The sequence below is a fragment of the Catharus ustulatus genome (genome assembly GCF_009819885.2).
Source record: "Catharus ustulatus isolate bCatUst1 chromosome Z unlocalized genomic scaffold, bCatUst1.pri.v2 scaffold_26_arrow_ctg1, whole genome shotgun sequence".
Classification (NCBI taxonomy): Eukaryota; Metazoa; Chordata; class Aves; order Passeriformes; family Turdidae; genus Catharus; species Catharus ustulatus.
Window position 1 is genome coordinate 37,360 of NW_024879445.1, and position 22,483 is coordinate 59,842.

The 22,483-nt window shown below is 39.8% G+C and overlaps 1 protein-coding gene across 2 annotated transcripts in view; it reads left to right on the forward strand.

The window, feature by feature from the left end:
* MELK (maternal embryonic leucine zipper kinase) overlaps positions 1-21,520 on the forward strand; it is a 30,627-nt gene extending 9,107 nt beyond the window's left edge. For both annotated transcript variants that reach the window (XM_033086477.1, XM_033086479.1), the window contains exons 6-17: positions 2,231-2,299; positions 3,372-3,464; positions 4,529-4,627; positions 8,160-8,228; positions 8,766-8,864; positions 9,812-9,898; positions 11,273-11,401; positions 13,073-13,292; positions 14,932-15,025; positions 15,480-15,648; positions 20,032-20,135; positions 21,243-21,520. In XM_033086477.1, the coding sequence (XP_032942368.1) occupies positions 2,231-2,299; positions 3,372-3,464; positions 4,529-4,627; positions 8,160-8,228; positions 8,766-8,864; positions 9,812-9,898; positions 11,273-11,401; positions 13,073-13,292; positions 14,932-15,025; positions 15,480-15,648; positions 20,032-20,135; positions 21,243-21,420 (1,410 nt within the window). In that variant the 3' untranslated portion in view covers positions 21,421-21,520. The remainder of the gene's footprint in view (positions 1-2,230; positions 2,300-3,371; positions 3,465-4,528; positions 4,628-8,159; positions 8,229-8,765; positions 8,865-9,811; positions 9,899-11,272; positions 11,402-13,072; positions 13,293-14,931; positions 15,026-15,479; positions 15,649-20,031; positions 20,136-21,242) is intronic.
* Positions 21,521-22,483: the final 963 nt, after the last annotated feature.

Consider the following 22,483-nt stretch of genomic DNA (forward strand, 5'->3'; position numbering starts at 1 on the left):
ATTCATCATTCCCTGATTTCCACCCCCACTAGCTATAATTCCTCCCCCAAAATCTATTCCTTGGTTGAGAGGACACTCATTTTTCCAATGCCCTCTGTTTTTACATATAGCACATTGATCTATCCCTAGCTGCATTCTTCCTCTTCCCATATTCAATTGACCCATAAGTCCTCCCGTACCCATCAGCCTCCCCCCCCCTTGCCATCCCTCTTCCTTTTTCTTTCTTTCTACCTCCCACCACCCTCTCCGAGTTCTTTCACTTAAGGGGGTTCGTGGTATATCTGCGGTTTCTACTTTTGCTTCCCGATCCTCCCTTTCTACCTCTGGCATACTTTCTCCAGAGTCACGTTCCTCCATTGGAGGGGCACTAGGGGCTACCAACAAAGAAACATCCTCCTCAGGTTCCGAAAACCTAACCGAGCATTCCTTCTCTTTTTGCCACCCCTTACATCCTTCACAATTCACCTTTAATGTTTTCAAAACCATGATCCCGCACTCCTTTTGCCACTCTGGTTTGTCTTTCAAATAATAAAAGAGGTCTAAATACGGTATTTCATCCCATTTTTCATTACTTTGTAGGAAATGCATCAAAGGTGTAATAATGTCAGGATTCAGTGTACCATTTCTAGGCCATTGCATACCATCGGGTTCATATAAAGGCCACACATTATTACAGAAATCAATCAACTTCCTTTTACTTAGTTCTTGACCAAAATTCCCCGCATTCCAATGTTGTAATAAGCAGCCCAAAGGCGAGTCGTCCGGGATTTCTATCCCGGAACTTGCTAGAGTTTTAAACGTTTTCAAAGGCATCATTCCTAAACAGAATAGACAGGAAAAGAAAGAAAATCTATACAGATAGAAGGATAGACCAACCAACCAACCAACTTGTCACCCTCCGACGCCGCGGGGGAACAAGTGCCGGACCAGCGCAGCTTTCGCCGCGTCTTACAGCCGGCGCCTAGGCTTTACCCAATTACCCAAGACGTCTTTAGCCCAACCCAGCGGAGCCGATGCTTCGTCTTACGGGCAGGCACCCAATACCACAAAAAAATAAAGCACCTTCGGGCTTACCTCCTGCAGTTGTCCGACAGGCGCGGGGTCGGGCACGAACCGATGACTCCCCGAGAATCACTCGGTGCCGGCGTGGAGTGGATCAGGACGCGAACCGCCCCAGCAGCCCTCGGAGTCCTGCCGCGGTCGCCAGAAAACTGTTGCCCGACAGAGAGACACGAAACAACTAGGTTGTTTAGTGCGGTGCTTTATTGAGGGCCCTGGGGTCTGAGGACTAGTGTCCAAAGTCAGAGCCCACCATACCCCTTTTCCGACAGGTTTTTATATCCTTTACAAAGTGATTTACATACAATAGTACAATAGCATATATTCTTCAAGACAATACAGTTACGTAAATCTCATAGATATTATTTCTATAAAGTCATAAATTCTACACGCTTGTCTACTCAAAACTATAGGTTACCCCCCTTTAATCCCCCTTGCTTGTCATCCCACCACCAGAACCCTTTATCATTGATTATACATTAACCTTTATCATTTATTTATTTTACTGTGTTCTACATGCCCTGCTAGATCCTTTAATTATTTATTTTGCTGTGTTCTGCATGCCCTACTAGATCCTTTAATTATCAGTTTGTGGTTCTTAGTACATTCCCAGGGCCTGCTTGTGAACTGCTGCTTTCTAAGCCTTAGCATAACTACTGCTATTGCTATATCTACATTAGCTCTTTTCTTGTTATTTTCGGTATCAAGGTCTCCACTAAAGCTGCAGGCTGAAAAACCATCTCTCCCTCAGCCTCTCCTCATGGAAGAAGTGCTGCAGCACCCTGGACAGGCTGGTGTCCATCCTGGTGTCCTTCCTTGTGCTAGAGGGTGGGCAGAAACTGAATGTGCTGTTCTCACTGTGGTGAACAGAGGGCAAGTGGCTCTTTTCACACCGTCTGGGATATTACTGTCTGCCTTTTCTGTCAGGGCAGGCTGCTGCCTCACAATTTTTTGCTTTCTGTCTAGCAGCCCCCTAGGCCTTTCTGAGCAGATAGGAGCTTGTATTCTCTATGTGGAATATAGGATATATGGCAACAGACCAAAATCTCCAGAACAGAGCTTTAGGTAAAATATGGCTGGTAGTGGCAAGAATAAATAGGATAAAAGAAAATGTGGTTTCTTGGATACCTGGTGTTATGTAAGAATTCATTACCACTTTCACTTTTACTAGGAAAATTTGCTGATTGATGAGGAACATAATCTGAAGCTGATAGACTTTGGACTTTGTGCAAAGCCGAAGGTAAGGGTGTCAGTTGCTGTCATAGCGGAGCTTAATCAGCTACAGTGCACACATGAAAACTGCTGGTGTGACTTCAGGGTGCAGTGCAGAACCTTGCCCTGAATTCAAGCTGTTGATGTAGTTCTCCCACTGCTAATTGATTGGTAAGGCCTTAGCAGTGTGAGACAGTTTCACATTTTCTGAGCAGAATATCAGTTTTTCTCTTCTTACACTTGATTTTTCATGATGATATAAGGCACAGATTACCCTACTCCCACAAAGGCTTGTACTGTAAAGCTTATGTTAGTGTCAATTTGCCCCCAGTAATTTTCAATAGCATGTGTCATTTTCATAGGATTTGTCTGTGTTTGGAGACTGGGGATCAAATAGATTCCCCTTATCTTTACAGAGCCTCTGGATCCACATGGTTGTAGTGAGTTGTTTAACAAGTTTAAAGTTGGTTTCTACATTGCTACTCTGTCTTCTTCACATATGAGATGGGTGCTGGGAAGAAGGAATTTAATGGGAAGACCTTACTGATCCAAAGTTCTCTGTTTGTTTTAGCTGAGTCAAGTTAAAGCACCTTGCAGGAAATCGGAATATTAGACTGCCATCTTGGTGGTACAATGTCATCTCACTGTGATCTACGTAGAAAAAAGCCAAGGCTAAGGAATAACACATTGTTAATATGGAAGCATTTTAGTGCTCTTTATGAATTTATTGCCTTAATAGTGATATAAATATCCAACCAGCCTCCTGCCCAGTAGCTCTTGGATTACTGATTCCCAAGTTCCATCTGTTTGCTTTCTGGTCACAAAGGGAAGTATTCCTATCACAGGAGGAGCTGCAGAAAAGGCTGGATGGGATAACATGTGAAGGAGCAGTTTGGTACCTGAACATTTATAGGATTCTCCTGGTCTTGGACAGTTTTTGCCTGGTGAAGTCATATAGTATACCAAAGCAAAATTTTAGATAACTCTATATACACAACATTGGAAAATGAAGCCTCTGAGGCCTCCAGTATGTCGTTGCTAGAAGACACCATTTATGTTAGAGCAAGTGCTTCTTTGTCATTAATTTTGTCTTGTTATAGGGTGGCCTTGATTACCATCTGAACACCTGCTGTGGGAGCCCAGCTTATGCAGCACCAGAGCTGATTCAGGGCAAAGCATACATTGGCTCAGAGGTAGGTGATACAATTGTGGATTAGGGTAGTTTTTTTCCCTGTGCATCATGTATTTAAATGTGGTGAGATTCAGATATACTCCTTTGGTGTCTTTCTTCAATGTCATGCTGCCTCAGTTGCTCTCTGAAGCTCTGAGACAGAGCAGTCACAGCTTGGATTAGCTTCTGACTACACATTCTGTACCTGTCTTCTTCATCTCTGACTAATCCTTCACTGACCCCAGGTGTTGCTCTACCAAAAATATTTGCCTTCTACTACATTATTCCAGGCAGCAATTTGCTCTGTTAATTATCCGGGTCTTGTTGCAAATTTCTGTGCAGACTCAGTATCTTGTGTACTTTGCCTCTGAAATCTTGTATGAAAATTTGTTATTTCTATTGTCCAGTGTAGTAAAATTAAAGAGAACAAAATAGCATTTTTCCAGCTTTGATTCTATGTACAGAGCATTGGGGTCTGCCAACTCATTCAAAATGCCAACCCATTCAAAATGCTGCAACTCCAATCTCCTCAAACTTCCTTACTATCTGTGTTCTTGGATGGAGTCAGTCTCTTGTCCTTTGCCTCCTTTTTACCACTGTCCCTGGTCTCTAAGTCTTACTTTTTTGTTGTTTTCCACAAAGTCAGTGCTTTTCAGACCTCCTGTATCATTATGATTGAAGTGGGAGTTAAGGCATGTAGACCTTGCCATGTCTATGCAGAGAAGAAACAGTGGGGCTTTAAAGCTGATTGTAACTGTACATAACACTGTCATAATCACTAATAATTTTGAGTAAAAAGTCCCTACAGATGAATTTGATTTCCTTTTTGTAAGTGAAATCCTTGTAAGTTGAAAGTAATGCAACAATTTGGCGACCTAAGGGAAAGGGTAATGGTCTCACTAGTTCTCTAGTGTTCTAGTGAATTGAAATCATGTGCTTTCACTTAGACTGTAATTGTTCTGTCCAGAATTAAGGAACCTACTTTCCACAAGTTGTATATGGGCTTTGCCAAAAGGAGACAATGTGATCAGTTTCTAAGCCATTTTAGACAGATGAGGTTTGCGAACTCTCACTTATATTTTTTAGGCAGATATTTGGAGTATGGGAGTACTACTGTATGCTCTGCTGTGTGGCTTTCTTCCCTTTGATGACGACAATGTCATGGCAGTCTACAGGAAGATCATGGTAGGTATTGATGATACTAGAATACATGAGGAACAGGAGTCATTAAACATTATGGGTGATCTTTGCTTTCTGGTTTGAGAAGAAAAAGGCTTCTCTGCTGAGTTTTGTTATACTTCGCTTCTCTTTTCGTCAGTATTTTGTGGGTTTGTTTCTCTTTTCCCTCAGTCTGTGCAGTACTCTAGCTTGGTCCTATGATACAGTAGAAAAGTGAGTTTCAGGGAAAGCTTTTTCTTGCTAGCGGGCTGGACTTTTATGTCTGAGTGTTTAACTGTCTTCTCCCTAAAAATTACTAAAAATACTCTTCTTGAATGCCAGCCATTCTCATGTCTAGGAAAAGTGGGATTCTGCATCTGCTATTGTACTTCCCTCCTCCAAAAGGATTTGAATAAATAGTAAATAGTGTAATTAAGTCATTGGTTCTTTCCCTGTAAAATCCTCTTGATGTGGCTAAACAGCTGCTGTTCCTCATCACACATGCACCCCTGCCAGCCACTTTTGTGCTTCCGTAAAAATCTGTGTTGCTAAAGCTTGCTCTGAGTGGGATGATGAAGAGCAGTGTAGAGTAATGGCTTTGGATTTGTCTACCTCATTCTCCTTTCACCAAGAGTCTGTTATGGCTTAAAAAAACCAAAAAACCCTCCTTGAGAGTATTTGAGGGCTACTTTGGCAGGGGACAACTGACATTGGTTTGCACAGGAAATGTTTTCAGAGTGCGTAACAGTCTGAGCTCTATAAAGCACCTGATTATTTCATCAAAGATTGTGGATTTTTAATGTGGAATTGGAGTACACTTTGAGTACCTTGACAGAAGATCTATAGGAAGCTCAGTTTGAGTTGTTGGAGAGAACTTTAAATCATTTTTAAAAGGGGAAAAAATAAGCAAAGACTATTTACAAAGTGATTGTGTAAAGGTGTGTAAAAGGTTCAGACAAAATGCCATTAAAATTACATGACTTCCCAACTCATACAGAATATCTTGAGTTGGAAGAGAGCAAAAAGGATCATCAAGTCCAACTCCTTGCTATTTGCAAGACTATCTAAACTAAACCATATGATTAGGAGTGTTGTCCAGATAATGCTAGCAAGCACTTAAAGTTTCTCAGTAAAATTGCTATGAAGTGGAAGCAGCTGAGTTGTCAATAGACTTGAGCTGCTTTTCCCTCTTTGCTTGTGGTGTCAGCTGTGTTGTCTACCCAGAAGGCAGACATTGAGAAGGTACATTGAGAACATGTCCACTTGTAAGCATGCTGTCACATAGGTTGACAAAACCCATTGTGGTGCTCATTACACCTGGATGCAGAACCTGGTAAATGATCCAACTGCTTAAGGCATTCACTGAGCAGAGAAATCAGATGTGAAATGGAGACCTTACTTAAGAATATAAAAAATGATTCTGTGTAGTTACCATTGTCCACCATGTACAAGAACTATTGTCCTGGTTTAGGGCAAATTTTGAGAGAAAAACCTTCAAAGGCCCTCCCCCAACCAGTTCAGGAAGAAATTTCCTTAGAAAGAAGGGGAAAAAACCTGCTTATTCAACAGGCAAATCACAAAAAAATTAACAATACTGAACAACAAAATCTCTGAAGGGATGACAAATTCAGAAAGTCTCTCTCCTGTGGGTAGTAGCTTGGCTCAGTCCCTCCAGTGCTGGAAAATGCTGCTGCCCATGCCAGGCCCCAGTGGGCTGCAGGTGCAAGCTCCTGGTGCTCCCCCAAAGTCCCCAGTCCAGAGTAGGTTCAAATAATTCCAGGAAAAGAAGAAAAAAAAAATTTCCAGGGAACTTCTCTGCTTCAGTTAGTCAAAAACTAACTAAAAGCAAAGGAGAGCACTCTCCACTGTCCACCATGGCAACACAGTCCAGGAGATAAGTGATGAAACTCCTATCTCTGTGCTTTGAAAACAGCTGCCTCAGACATTCCACCGTTTCTACTTGCCCCCCTTCACTCTCAAATCCAACCTTGAAGGTGCAAAACTTGTTGCTAGGCTGAACAGACGAATGGGGATACAATTCAATATCACAAAGTCACTCCAGGAAAACTATGAACTGAGTTTGGAGCGATGCAGTGTCTACCAGTGGAATGTGTTGAAGTGAGCTGAAACAACAAATGAAGTTTTAAAACTTAGTCTGGGAGCAGTCAAAAACTAATCATGTTGCAGGTGTTAAGATGCATACTTGAGATTTTCACTCTGAATTTGTTTTAATTTTATGTAGTTGTGAATTGCAAATTATCTCAAATGAGGACACCCACTATTGGGGAATTTAGTTTCAGACATTTTAAATCCAGAAATTTATTGTAATCTCATCTCAAATCTGTTGCTCTATGTCAAATCTGCTGCTTGAATCTAATCAAAATCATATGGCTTACATGCACTGTTAATTCCCTGGAATGTTCCATATCTCTTCGTTTGTGAATCAGTGGCTTGACTTCTGGACTAGAAAAATTAAGCTGTGGTGTAACTACTGTAAAAAAAAAAAATACTTCTAGTATGACCTTATGCAGCTGGCAGGTATCACAACCTTACCATCGAGTATTGCCCACAGTACAAGAGATGACAATTGCTTTGTTCTGTAGTGATATGCTAAGAACAAAATGTAGATTACCTGTGTTATTTAGTTTCATAGTAAAGCTGTGTTGTAAAACAGCCTACAGAACTATTCCTAAACGACTTAGTAGTAGTGTCTGTAAAGATGTAATTTAAAGTCTTCTATCTGTGATGTCAACACAATACATACTGTGCTTAGAAACACAGCTGCATATAATACCTACTGTTTTGTTATTAAGGCATTTGTCTGTAGAAAGAGAACTGCCATTGCAAAATGATAGTTACGTTACTTGTCCATGACTTTTTACTAATTTTTTTTTGTCTCAATATTCATTCATAAATAAATGATTCTCAGTGGTGAATTTAGTTTGGTTTCTATCTACTGTTACACCTCACATCTGGGAGTTGTTTTAATTTTCTTCTAATCAAAAATTGAAGAAAAACAACAGTAAATAATTGTATTTGAAAAAATCTCACTAGATCTGTATCCTTTCTCCTGTCTACTGTATGAAAGTTTAGCATTGCATGTCACCTGTTCAAAAAAGAATATCCTGAGGATGGTGTAATTTTAGTGTCTGAAAAGTAGTGATTTCATGGAATGTTTGCATTGCAAAGTGTTAATATCAGTCATTCATAATTCAGTAAGTTTGCACTTCTAGAACTTCAGTACTGAGTTGATAGGATGAACCAAGGCAATGTAGAAAGAAACAGGTTAGCTGCAAAAGTGGGTGTAGAAGGAAGTGTCACACAAGCAGAGTGGATGAAAACTGCAGCTGGTGATTCAAACTTGGTATTTTCGTACTTATGCTACTGCATTAAGGTTTTAGTACTGCCATGACATTTATGCAAGTAATTCTTCAAACTAAGTTCACATCTTCCTGCTCTTCTTTTTTTTTACAAAGTGCGGATGTCACTATTGTCCAAGCAATTTAGTAGTTCCTTTTGAGGTTCAATGTTAGTACTAAATCCTCTTCATTTTTTGCAGAGAGGAAAATACAGTACTCCGAAGTGGCTCTCTCCTAGCAGTACACTGCTCCTCGACCAAATGCTGCAGGTAAAGATATTGTTTCTGTCAATAGATGTATAAAGTATTGTTGAATTTGTTCAAAACATTACATCAATGAAATATTTTAAAAACATTCTGTGTTTAAAAAGAAGTTTAATTCTTACAAATTTGTGAAGAAAAGATTACTGTTGCCTTCAGCCAAAAAATCTTTGGGAAAAATGTTTGATTACAAAAATAATTAGCAAAGTTTACACGATTTAACAAAGTCTTCAAACAGCATGCGTTTGGCTGTTCTTCATATGCTATAAAAACGAGCTGTTTTGTAGCCTAAATATACGTTTGGGCTACACCTATGGAATCTAGCCCATGCTGCATATCCCTAGGAGACCTATCGTAAGTGTCGGTTCTATACTTGCTCTTCACAACTAAGATCTTTGAGTATGAGCTTCTTTTTGGTGAAGCTCTGAAACAATATTGGTTTCTGGTTTTGTTCCTAACCACCCTAACCTTCTGTGTAGATGATTAATTGTTTCTTCAATTTTTCTCCACAATTTGAGTATCACTTTGATTTTTATGGCCCACCAGGTCGACCCAAAGAAGCGGATTACAGTCCAACACCTGTTAAGTCACCCTTGGCTCATGCAAGGTTTTTCTGATGCTGTTCAGTGGCAAAGTAAATATCCAGTAAGTACTCTGGTCAGATAGATACTAAAGCATTTCATGTAATATTTGCTGACTTACTACCATCCTCATAGTGTGTGGTATGAAATTATTTGTTACAAGAGGAACTTTGAGAAGGTTGTGTTTCTTTTCTGATTCTTTTATTACTTATTACTTGCTCTTACTATTATTTGCCCTTAATTTCTCTTGAGGAGAAATTTCAGATGTGTTTTCATCATATTCTGCGGCTGAATCTGCAGAGTAACTGAATTCTCAACAAGAAGAGAAGTACTTCTACATATAAATGACCAGCTCCTTCTCTAGGCTGCTTGATCATTACTTTGTTTAATGTGCAAAACACAAATATTCTGAAGAGCATGCTAGACGTGATAATGGTTTATCTTACATGTTTTCCTCAATGAAAATTTGAATAAAAATACAAATTTCACTGAAGGATTATTCATCATGTCTCTCTGTCACTTGTTTTACTTGTGTGAGAGATGAAGGTTGGTATGGAGAGGAAAAAACCAAAATCTGTCGGCAGATAGCTAATGCTTCCCATTGCCACTAGATGCCACTGTTACCCTAGGTAAACAACAGTGTGACTCTGCACCATGAGTGCATGCCGGCTTTTGTAGACACGGGCATGGCTTGTAGCTTTGGGTGTTTATAGGCAGAGGAAAGCATAGCTTCCATTCTACTAAAAATATTACCCACTTTTGGTTGGCTTATTTGAATTTATTATCTCTCACCTGTGAGGATCCAGGCTGTGAAGTTGTTGAAGTTGTATGACTTTTTCAGTCTATTCCTACAATGTTTAGCTGTGATGCTAAACATTTGAAATACAAGGTCTAAAATCATCATAGACTATTGACTCAGCCCACTGGGTTTCACAAACAGTGTCACTGTGAGATATGGGTTATGGGACAAATAGAAAACCTCATATTTCAATATTCACTGTGTTCTTGCAGCTGGGACAGCTTGATGAGGACTGTGTAACAGAACTTTCTGTGTTTCATGAGCAGAGCAGGGAGACTATATTGCAATTAATAACAGAGGTAAGAAGTTTACATCTGTAATTTACAGTTATTAAATACTGTAATAGAGCAAATAAATGTACTGTGTTATCAGACCAACACTTACGTATTCCAAACTATGACATTTTACATGCATTTCAGATTTAAGGAGCCCTTGCAGAACTCTAGCTACAGCTCTAGCTAGAACTCTACTGTAACTACAAGCTACTGGTTTGGAAGTTCAAATTTGTTTATTTCTTGTTTTTTTATTTAATTGTGGTCTTCGTGTTTCCTAAATCTCACTGTTTTTTCCCGTTGTGGTAAAATCCTTCTGAACTTCTGAAAGTCAGAGTAGACTTGTAGAGATGTATAGTTGAATGGATACCATTTCCTGGGTTAACTCTTTGTTTTTAAATGGTTCAATAAAGAGTAGGAAAATAAAAAAATATAAAAAATATCAGAACAACACCCAGTGCAAAATACTGGGGCGTTTTGAGTTACTGTTCACAGATTTTTAAAAATAGTTAGTATGTTTAGTCATTTTTGACTACAATTGACAAAAGTTGAACTGAATACTTTGAAAATAATTGTGCAAATATTAGCAGTAACATTGCAGGCTGCTGAAAAGAGTTAAAACATGATGTGTACTCAAGGTTTTACCTGAATCTGAGAATTTTTCATTAAAACTGTCTTTTCTGCTCCTTTGTACTTTTTAGCAGTGACAATACTTTCGGTTTCTTAACACACTGGGGTTTTCTGCATAACTGTAGCAGAAACAGACTTTTAAAATGTGTGTGATACCTAAAAGAGATTTGTGGAATTAATTCTCCTTGTTCTTTAGCAAATAAGCAGAATAACCTGTCTACAGAGGGAGAAGTCCTTCCAAGTAAGTTTGTGGCATTTGCATAGTCCTTTACTGGAAGACTTCTAATCCCTTGTAAGTTATTCAAACTTAACTCCGCTGTTCTGCAAACATGTCAAAAGTGGTGTCTATGTTCCTCACACACTCAGAGTTGCTGAAAATCCTGCAAAAAGTTGGCACTTGGGAAAGAATGGACAGGAGTTACTTCCAAAAAACTTATGCTCTGACTGAAATATTGGATAAACCAAATTATTGCGTTTGCATTCACTTCAGGATATAGCTAAAGTCTTTACTCCAGCATTTCCATGCTACTGCATGAACTACAAACTAACTTGCAAAGAACAACCAACAGCGTGACTTTTTCTTGATCTCAGGCATGTGATGCAAATCACTTGAAGTCTGAAATTACTCTTCATGTGTAATTAGGGTTGCGTATCAGGTAGAAAAACTTGTAGAGACATAGAAATACTGAAAAGGCTGAGCTTGCCTTGTACTTGCAATGTTTCCAAAGAGGAGATTAAAAGACTTTTTTTTCTTTCTTCCTGACCCCACAGTGGAAATATGACCACATGTCAGCAACATACCTCTTGCTTCTATCCAAGAAGGCTCGTGGCAAGCGTGTTCGTTTAAGGACTCCATGTCTAACAGAGCATGCCAGTACTATGATGTCGACAGGCCTTGAGGTAAACTTGAGTTCAACAGGACAGCATCTTGCTTAAAATCCCGCTCTGCACTGACAAAGCTCAGCCTGGAGAAACATTCTAGTGCTCTAAACATCAGGAAGAAAGCAGAAGCCTGAGTTTAGCTCAACTGGTTAGAGCATGGTCCTGATAACAACGAGGTAGTTGTGATCCTCATATGGCCCATTCACTTGAGAGTTGGACTTGGTGATCCTTGAGGGTCCATTCCAATTCTGAATATTCTGTGAAGTACACAGTCAGCCAAAGTCTTGGGCATTTAAGAGTTCAGTCTTCTTATTAACATGATTTTGCAAGCTGGGTTGCTTCTATGGATTGGTTTTACTAGAATAGCCATCTGGAAGATTTCATACATCAAGTGCCACACAGAATCCCTCCTTGTTAATGGGCTCAAATCCTCTGTTTTCTGGCTTGGGTGATTGCAGATCTTGTTCTGTGGTGACTAACTGCACTCTATGTTTGTCTGTGTTTTTGTACCTTGAGAATTGCATTTGGTAAGGAAAATCTTTTGATACCTCATGATACATCACTTGGGCAGTGTTCTCTGAGACGACATAGGCATTATGGGAGCTGGTGATCAAATTGGAGTCATCCCTTTCCCATCTATTTTACTTGAGCAAATAATACTGGAGAGGAATCTGTTTACTTTGAGTGAAGGAAATGTTTTTCTGATGAGTGGGATTCTACAGGAGTTTTATATATCTTAGGGGAATTTCTATTCCTTGTGTAAAACTTATGTCACCATCATAGGAACTTCCATTATTAGGAACTTAGAAATTAGATTTAGACTTTAATTGCAGTCTTTTCTGATGAAATCTTACTTTTAATTGTGCAGTGGAATCTCAACTGAATATTTATTTTCACTTTGGAAAAACTGTGATGTGTGAAGATATGCCAGACTGCAACGAACTGCCATGGGCATTTGTATTCATGGAATTTACAGATACAGGTTCACTGTTTGAAGAATCTCCCTTAGAAAAATTTAGTACGAATACTTATGGAACGAAGCAGGTGTTTGATACAGTGTTCTTAATCCAAAAGATCTTATTTTCATTGTACTTTAAAATTATTGGATAGGTAAATACTTGGTAGACCCTAGCCTAATGAAGTTACAAATGGAGTAAAGAGTTGTTTCAAGTACGTAGCTGAACACACATTGTGCCTTCCTCCAGGTAATTTGACTAAAACTTGAGCTTTGATCATCTAGAAAATGAGTAAATAAGGATTTAAAAACCAACAGGGAAAAAATAAGGCACAACAAATAAGGTCTCAGACTTAGGCTAGAGCTGGACAAGTTTCTGAAGAAGTGCAACCTGTCTGTACTGGACAAGAATATAAAATTTTGCAATCAAAATTTTGCAATTAAACCAAATGGAAAGTCATAGCTGTGCTTAGGTGAGCTGGTTTGTAATAGCCTTAAATGTGCAAGCTAAAGAATTTAGAAGAGCTGGTGAAGAAGTGGCAAATTTCTTGCAAACCTTATAAGCAAGTTACAGAGGCAATCAGAAGTATTGAATAGTTTCAAACTATTGCACTATACTTAAACATTATAAGGTATTTTTACCCTGCTTCAGAATTCACTTGTCTGTAATGTTCCTGAATGTGATCAGAATACAGCAAAGGATGGCTTTTTTCTTTTCATTACATCTCTTGTAGCATTCGAGGCCCGATGCCCAGCTGGAGGATACGGAATTCACACTGTCAACTCCAGTGACAAGAAAAGTGGCATCAAAGAAGCATAAACACAAAGAGAATGTTGAGACTGTGTCAGCTTTAACAAATGAAATGCCCTTTGCTCTTCCTGCTCCTAAGACTCCTTTTGCAAAGAGTCAGATTGAGACACAAGCTGTTCCCCTTAGGGCACCTGCTTTCAAAGGTATGTAGAATGTAACTAATGAAAGCTTAGAACATATATGTTGCTTGGGGAATCACTGAAACTCAAATATGAGCACAATATTTTCTCATCCAGTACATCTACTACTGGAACACTTACATTTTTTGCACTATTCTGCACGTCTAGTACATCTGGTGGGGTGCTGCAAGAGTTTTTACCATCCATCAGGGCATGGTACTTGTTTTTTATTTACAGGAGTTGCTGCTCACAGTTATCATGTGTGAGCCCCTTTCAGTACACCCTAACATGGAGCCAGTCGCTGTTTGTTAAAGCTTGCACCTAGTTTCAGTTTTCCATGAAGGCTCAGATTGCAGGTTCCTCAAAACTATTTTTCCTTTGTGATTACCTTGAATGAAAAAAAAAGCATACTTTTAGTTAAATCTGCTTTAATTGCTGCTTCTAAGAGAAATCTAACTTCTGGATTTCTTATGGTTGCACGTCAGCATTTTCTTAGGGGCAGTCCAGTATAGCAGTGAAAATGCTTCTGTTAACAACATGTAGGTCTTGTAGCTATGCAATAGACCACAGAAATCTGTCTAAATTATGTCAGCTTTTCTGAGTTACCAGAATTTTCAGTCATCAGCCTGTCTAGTCGTGTATGTATCCCATATGTACATTACCATTTCCTTCAATGATTACCATAAAAGTTTTGGTGTTGGTACTGTAAATGCTAGCTCTGTCCTTCACATGCCAAAGGCTCCTTGCAATAGGAAACTCATTTCAGTTGCTGAGGAGCATTATTCAGAAACTGTAAGTCCTTGCAGGCTGATTTGAGGAATAAGGGATTTTGAACATACTGCTCTTTAATGAGATCATTCATAAAGAATAGCAATACAAGTACTGGTTTATGAGTTTGTCTTAAGATATTACATGATAACTTGTAATGTCTGACGTTTGTCTAAAAACAAATGAGATACTATCTGAAATGGGAAATGTAGAAACATTTCTGGCTCATTTATTTTGTGACATTTCTGAGGATAAAACAAAAAAAGCTAATTCTTTGATGTGTTGAAAGATCTTTGAGATAGAAAAGTGAAGTAGCCATTGGAAATTTTGAGGTTGTTTATCTGGAGCCAGGTGCAAATCTGTAGGGAGCTGAAACTTTGAACATTGAAGTTGGGTTTAATTGTGACAACTTATTTGCTGACTGTTTCACTTGATGCTTTCTCCTGCGCCTTTAAAACCATGCTCTGCAGACAGTGACTTTTTAGCATGTACATTGTGTATTAACCATGACTATATAAACTTACACTCTTCATATAGTGGAAGCGGATCACTGAAGAATACAACTGTTCATTGCAGTGAATTGTTCAGTGTTTATTTGTGGACCAGTAGCAGAGCAAGAAAGCAATTCTAATCCTCAAATTTCTAGTATTGAACTGCAATGGTTACTCTTAAGGTTTGATTTGTAGAGTCCTGTGGGGAAATCAGTCACAGTTTTAATTTGTAGAGTAGAGGCAGCATTAAAAACAAATTTTATGATTCCCAAAATATAGATCTGAGGTAGAAAATGGGGTCTGATGTTACAGCTAAGTTATTAATAATGAGAAATTGTCACTGAAGAAAATAAAATCCTTTTATGCAAAGACATACCTAGTTTGGCTTGGATGTTTTCTTTCAGAGAGTCAGTTCACTGCAATCGCCCCAGTTAAGAAACCCACTAATGCAACAAATGCAGATGAATCAGCAGAAGCTGAGATTCTTCCTGAAACAAGGTAAGTGTCCAGGTATTTGTGTACATTCCTGATTTAGAGCAGGAGACTACCTTAATCCATATGTTGCCTGGGAAGCCTGTTAAAACAGCAAGCTGCTGTTCCTATTCTAGGTTCCTATTCTTTAGAAAGGTAAAAACCTTTCTAAAACCTCTTTTTAACAGTCACTAGAAAACAATGAAGGCAGAGAAAAGTTTTTAAATTATGTAACTCAATGTGATCTATTTTTCATAATGTAGGAGACTTCTTATTCCAGTTCTCCAAAGAACTGGAATTTCTAGCTACATCTCTGGGTTTAAACTTCAACAGACTTTCAAACAGAAACTCCTATAATACATTGCACTTGATTTCATTTTCTTTGTTCTGTCATATCTGGTGATATTTTAGTGACATCTTTGAAATAATTAGTTTTATGTCATTGAGTGAAAAATAACTGCTTAATTTGTTCATGTAACAGGTGTCAGTCAGTGGAATTAGATCTCAACCTTGCACATGTGGATAGCAGCCAAAAGAAGAGAAAAGCCAAAATATTTGGAAGTCTTGAAAGAGGCCTAGATAAAGTGATCACAATGCTTACACCAAGCAAGAAGAAACGATGCACTAGAGACTGTCCAAGGAAACTTAAGGTATGATTGCTGCAGAGGTCTTACATAAGAACAAACATTATTATAATATTAAGCAATTATATTAATTATGAATTCATTATTATCTTACAGTAATTATGATTGAAAACATCCAGTAGCTTCAGAAACGGTTTTGTGAAAGCTTCTGTGACCTCTCTTGCCTGAAATCTACAGTAAAGTGTTCTTACAGTATTCCTGATAACGAGACAGTGCCCCAGTTATCACATTCAGTTATCTGTTAGTCTGGGTTCAGGCAACAGATCCAGGCAGGAGTTTGGCCATTGCTGCTTATATCTAAACCAAATGTGAAGGAAGCAGCATGGCTTTAAAGAAGCCCTACTGGCCAGGTTTTAATCATATTATTTGTAAAGAGATCCCTCACTAAAAACCTGACTTCTTTCTACTGAAGAAAAGGCACAAAGTGTGCACAGGTTCATGACCTGTTGTGAAACGTGGCTGAATAACAAGACACAGTTAACAACTTAGGCTGTGCTGAACTCAGAGGCTGAAATGGACATAGTTGTGGCTTCAGAACCATCCACCTACAACAGATACCACCAGGAGACATCTTGAGCCCTTGTGACCCAGAAAAACAGTGCTCCAATTCAACTTCCACAGTCCAGATTAAATTCAGATTAAAAACCAGTATGACGCTTCAAAGTTTTTAGATGTCCACAAGTAAGGTTACCATAAAAATAAACATTGAGTGTACTTGAAGTGGGCAACTCTATGCTAAAGGGCACAGAGACACTCACCTACCCGCCTGATAAAGTGTTACAAGAAGTTTGCTGCTTACCAAGTTCTAGGATCATGGTGTTGCTAAGAGGGTACCCCACCTTCTCAAGAGCATGGAGAGCTACCTGCTACTACCTTATCATGTGGTAACAACCTTATCATGTGGCTGCAAGCCAAACCACAGACAGGATGAAGGAAGACTATTAACACCTGGTGAGGCAAGTAAAAACATTGGTGCCCAAGTCATCCTCTCACAGTTAGAGAAAAGTGGGCAGCCAGAAGTAAATGCATAGTGCTGATCAACATCTGGCTTCATGGCTGGTGCCATTGAGAAAGTTTTGCCTTTTTTAATAACGGGTTGCACTTCAGTGATTGTAGCCTATTAAACAGAGATGGGATGGGTCCACCTATCTAAAGCAGGCAAGAGAATCTTTGTCCGCCACCTGAACAGTTTGGAGAGACATACTTCAGACTGAAGGACTTGGCAGCGGGATTCAAAATGGCGACATGTGCCATTGCTTCCTCCTTGATTAGGTTTTTGGTGATTAGGTCATACCAACTAATGCAGTGACAGATGTTTCTTGGCTGCCTCTCAGGATGAGGATCAAAGGTAAACCATGCTGAGGGTGTGTATGGCTGTTGCGATTGCTCTCATCACTTCTGTGTAACCCAGTTGCTTGATTACTTCGATGAAATGCCTGGACACAAACATGTACAGCGTGGGGAATAAACAAGAACTAGAAATCTATGTATGGTCAAAGGGCCCTGATCTCAATGCAATGACAGAACATGATGGGATAACTCATGTGACTGAAATGTTGTCAGGGATGGTCAGTGTGATGAGGTAGTGGAGTTGCTCATTATATGAGAGACCAGCCGTAATGAGCTCTACCCAGGGTCAGGTGAATGAGTTGAGAGTTTATAGGTGAGAATTTAAGGGAAAGGTTAAAATAGGTGACACTGTTGTAGGTGTTTACTGTCCTGATCAGGAGGAGGAAATTGATGAGCCTTTCTGTGGACAAATGGAAGGTGGCCTCATGATCACAGGCCCTGGTTCTCATGCGGGACTTCAACCACCCTGCTATTTGTTGGAGGGGCAACACAGCACTCACAGTCCAGGAAGTTGCTGCAGATTATTGAAGATAACTTTTTGACACAAGAGTTGGAAGGGCCAACAAGGCAAGGTGTGTTACTGGACCCTAACAAACCAGGAGAGACTGAGTGAAGATGTGAAGGTTATAGTGACCTTCACTGTAGTGACCATGAGATAATGGAATATGGGATCTGTGTGATGGAAGCGGAGTCGTAACAGGACTAGAACCCTAACTTCTAGAGAGTTAACTTCAACTTCTTCAAAGATCTACTTAGAGGAATCCCATGGGATGGGGCTCTTAAAGAGAAGGGAGTCCAAGAGAGGAGGTCAGTATTCAGGCATCTCTTCCTCCAAGCTCAAATCCTGCATATCCCTGTGATAAAAAAGTTAGGCACAGGGAGCAGGAGAGCTGCATGAATGAACAGAGAGCTTCTAGCAAACCTCAAGTAGAAGAAAGAAATCTATGAGATATGGAAAAAGGGACAGGCCATGTAAGAAGACGAGGAACATTGTCAGAATATGTAGGAATGCCACCAGGGAGATTAGGGCCGACTTGGAATTGAGGCTGGCAAAGGATATTGATTAAAACAAGAAGGTATTCTACAAGTACATCAGCAGCAAAAGTGAGGTTAGGGAAAATGTGGGAATCAGATGGGTGTTGAATCAGATGTGTGTCCTGGTAATGAGAGACACAGAGAAGGCAGAATTGCTGAATGCCTTCTTTGCCTCAGTCTTGAAGCTGGGGATCTGGCTGATCCACTTGGAGGCTGTGATGTCATTCAGGTGGAACTTGACAGGCTGGAAAGTTGGGCAGAGAGAAATCCGAGGAGGTTCAACAAGGGCAACTACAGCTCCTGCACCCTGGGAGGAATAACCCCAAGTACCAAAACAGGTTGGGACTGACCTACAAGACATCAGCTCTGTGGAGAAGGACCTAGGGGTGCTGGTGGATGGCAAGTTGACCATGAGCTGACAGGATGTCCTGGAGGCCAGGAGGGCCAGTGGGATCCTGGAGTGCATCAGGAAGAGTATGGCCAACAGGTCAGGGAGGGGATACTGCTCCTCTGCGCTGTCCAGGTGAGGCCACATCTGGAATGCTGTGTTCAGTTCTGGGCTCCAGAGTTCAAAAAAGACAAGGAGTTGCTGTAGAGGGTCCAGCGAAAGCCATACAGATAATTAAGAGGCTGGAGCATCTTATAAGGAGACACTGGGAGCTGAGCCTCTTTAGTCTAAAGAAGAAGACTGAGAGGGGATCTCATCAATCCACGTAAATACCTCAAAGGAGTGTGAAAGGATGGGGCCAGACTCCCTTCAGTGATGCCTAATGATAGGATGAGGAGCAGTGACCATAAAATAAACCACATCAAGTTTACCTCTACTTGAGGAAGAGCTTCTTTGCATTGACGGTAGCAATGCACTGAAACAAGCTGCCCAGGGTGGTCATGGGCTCTCCCTCTCTGGAGACATTCCAAGCCCACCTGGATACATTCCTGTGAAACCTGCTTTAGGAGACCCTGCCTTGGCAAGGTGATTTGATTCCATGATCTCCAGAGGACCCTTCCAACCAATTCTGTGTACATCACTCAAATGCAACTTACATACTTCAGAAGCTGTACAAGAAAAAAATTGTACTTGAACCTGTAGGCAACACGTTTGAAAAATATAATTACCCTGAAAGAGGGCAAGTTGTTTACCAAGGCATGAGCAATTGTGTAGAAGCCAGTGATGTGTCCCTTCAGCTGACTGGAATACCTACTACACACTGAGAGCTGTCCGTCGCTCATGCACGTTTAGGACAAGGTGTTGGGCTACTAACTGACCAGCCAATCAAACAGGAGACTAAACTGTGCAAATAGTCCAGGAACCTGACCTACTGGAACCTAGATATTCTTTCTTTAAATGTCTTTAGCCTTCTGCCTCAGTTTCTCTTTTCCATAGTATATTCAGAATTCCTGAGACATGTCTAGAGATGCTGGGTTACAGTACGGCAAGACAGTGTTACAGCAGTTATGTCAGAGAGTTGTGTACATTTAAATCCTAATAAGGATCACAAGAAGCACTCTTCTACTGACTTTGCATCCTCAACCTGTGTTAAATTTTCAAGCTTTTTTTCAATCCTTTCTTCTCTTGGCTGCTTCTGTGACTTCAAAAGCCAGATAGGACATCATCATACACTTCCTTCCAATACTTGTGGACATCTGCTAGTTGTTCAAGAGATCACTTAGTGCATAAGATTGTTATATGAAATACTAGATGTGATTAAACCTCCTATAACAGTAAATTGAAAAGTAGTAAGTAACCTCTTTGCTTTATACATTGAAAATTACATGGTACTATGCCTTTTCCTTGTTATCTGAAGTCCTCTGTCTCAGCTTTAGGCCATTTCCCAGTTCTGGACCATACAGCACGGTAATAGTTTTGGGATGTTGGAGCATTTGTCACCATGGTTAGCTGTTCTGAAACATCCTTAGTGAAAACTTTTTGCAATGTCTTCAGTTTTAGGAGAGATTTTTTTTTTTTAATTCCTTTAATTGTTTTAACAAGCTGACTACTTTTAGGCACACTGTAACATTACCACCACTCATCTGCTGAATCCAGACGAACTGTTGAATGAAATAATCAATGTTCTTTCGAAGAAGCAGGTCGAGTATGTTCAGAAGGGGTAAGTGTAAAATATGATGAGTTCGATTTGTATTTGTCGGAATGGTTGCTAGTCCAGTGCTTAGAAAGCAAAGTATTTCAACTTAGTTTCTTGACTTATAGTTTCTTGACATATTGTATCTTTATAGAAAGTGTACAGCACTAAATGAATGTGTGCAATATAACCTGCCCACACAGTGCAAAACTATGTTAAGTCTGTTCTAGCAGAGCTCTTTCACCAACAGGTATAAAACAATAGCAGTAGAGTAACGCTTAGGAAAAATTCACATCATCCTGTCTCATGGGAAATTTTAAATACCAAAAGTTGTTTTAGGTATAGTCACATGATCAAATGAGAGAATTTTGAAAAATAGTGTAGACACCTTTTAAGTCTCATTCTTAGCAGTTAAAAGACATTAGCCTTTAGGCAAGAGGTCAGTTAAAAGGTGTGCAGAAGCCACACACCTTTTTGTGGATTATTTGAATTTGTACTGTTTACTAGCTACGCAAAACTATTGATTGATTAGATTGGCTCTTACTTTTGGTCAACCTGAAAGACGATTTCCTGAGCTCCCAATGCATGAAATAACAATTGTGCTCACTTTTCAATATGCATTTTCTCAAGTTCTTGAGTATTTCAGTGATGGGTATTGGTAGAACATCATAGTATACATCAACCTCTGATGTATTTCCAAACTTGTGATATAGGAGGATGCTGGATTGCACAGCAGCACCTGCTCTCATTGTAATCATTCAAACTCTGCATTCAGTTTTTCCTATTTTCACACCAGCTGAGTTACAACCAACAGAGAGGAGAGTGTTCTTGTCCAGGAAAAACACGTGAGCTTTCCATCATTCCAGCTCTGAGGATGGGGGCCTTTGGCTAACGGGTTCTTGTGGCAGGGTAGGCCATTGGTGCTGCATATCGGTCCCAAGGCGTAATAATAAATATGGTCCCCTGAAACAACAGTATGCACAAAGCTCGCAGGTGACTAATTGGTGGACTGTTTAACAATATTCTGAACAGCAATGGATATTTTATTTAAAGTGCTTCTATTAATTTAAAATAGTACTGCAAAACAAATATGAAATGGTTCAATAATTGTTCTCTTTTCCCTCTGTCTTGCAGTTATACCCTGAAATGTCAAACACGGTCACATTTTGGTAAAGTAACTATGGAGTTTAAGTTAGAAGTATGTCAGCTCACTAAGCCTGAAGCAGTGGGTATCCGGCGACAGAGGCTTAAAGGTGATGCCTGGGTCTACAAAAGGCTGATAGAAGACATCTTATCTAGCTGCCAAGTGTGAGTGGCAGAGTCTTTTATCACGATGTTTTAGAAAGGTATTTTCAGAGAAGCAATTCTTTCTCACAGTCACAGCTATATGTGAAAAATCTGTCATCTTGGGTTTTTAACCATCCCTCTTTGTACATATTCCTTCTGTATGTTTCCTTTAATATTAGGTTCGTAATAAATGTTCTGCAACTGCAACTTTTCTGAAGTGAAATTCTGTAAACCATTCACTTGCTTACATAGTTTTCACATATCTGGGTTAAAAACGTACTGGTTTTATGTGCTGAAGCTTATTGTGGGATGTCTTCAGTTATCAAATGCATGGTGCACAGTAATAGTCATTTGCATAATTCTCTTCCTGTCTCTGCTTAAGTAGGATTTATTGAGATCATTAACTAAGTCACAGCTGTGGTTCCCAGAGTTACACTATATGCTCAGTGTTGTACAAAATAGGACGGGCTTCAATAAATGTGAAGTCAAGAGTGCTAGGATTTAAACTGATCCCATATAAAGCATTGCGCTATCTCATTATGAAACCTCAGTGATGCTTAAAAAGCCTGTGCACTTTCTGATACTCTTGTGTTAACGTGATAATAGGAGGATCTCTGAAGAACACTACCACCTTTGAAGTGTTCTGAATGGAGAAGGCATTTGTCATCCAACTGTCTACAAGGAATTCAGGGCCACCTTTAAGAGAACTTAAGCACCAGAAATAAAACTTGAAATACGCAGAACAAAGCAAGAATATCTATGAATTGGTTGGGGAGTTGCTATCATACTTTAAAAACAGATGCATATCTCCCTGTGCTTGTGCTGGGTGTTGTGTGGAGTGTTTATTTCTGTCTTTAGTTGTGCTACAGCAGAAACCACACCAGGCTAAGCTCAAGCAGCAGCAGTGGGAAGACATGTTGAAGCCTTTCTCTATATGATGATATTCAGTAATACCTAGACAAGTTGACAGTGTGCTGAAGCCTTTTCCTAAACAGGAGTTAACTGCCATATGCTACATGTAAGCTCCACGTTATTGCCCCTTAACTAAAGCCTGAGGCACATTCACCCAAGGGTTGGGTAGGTGAGGG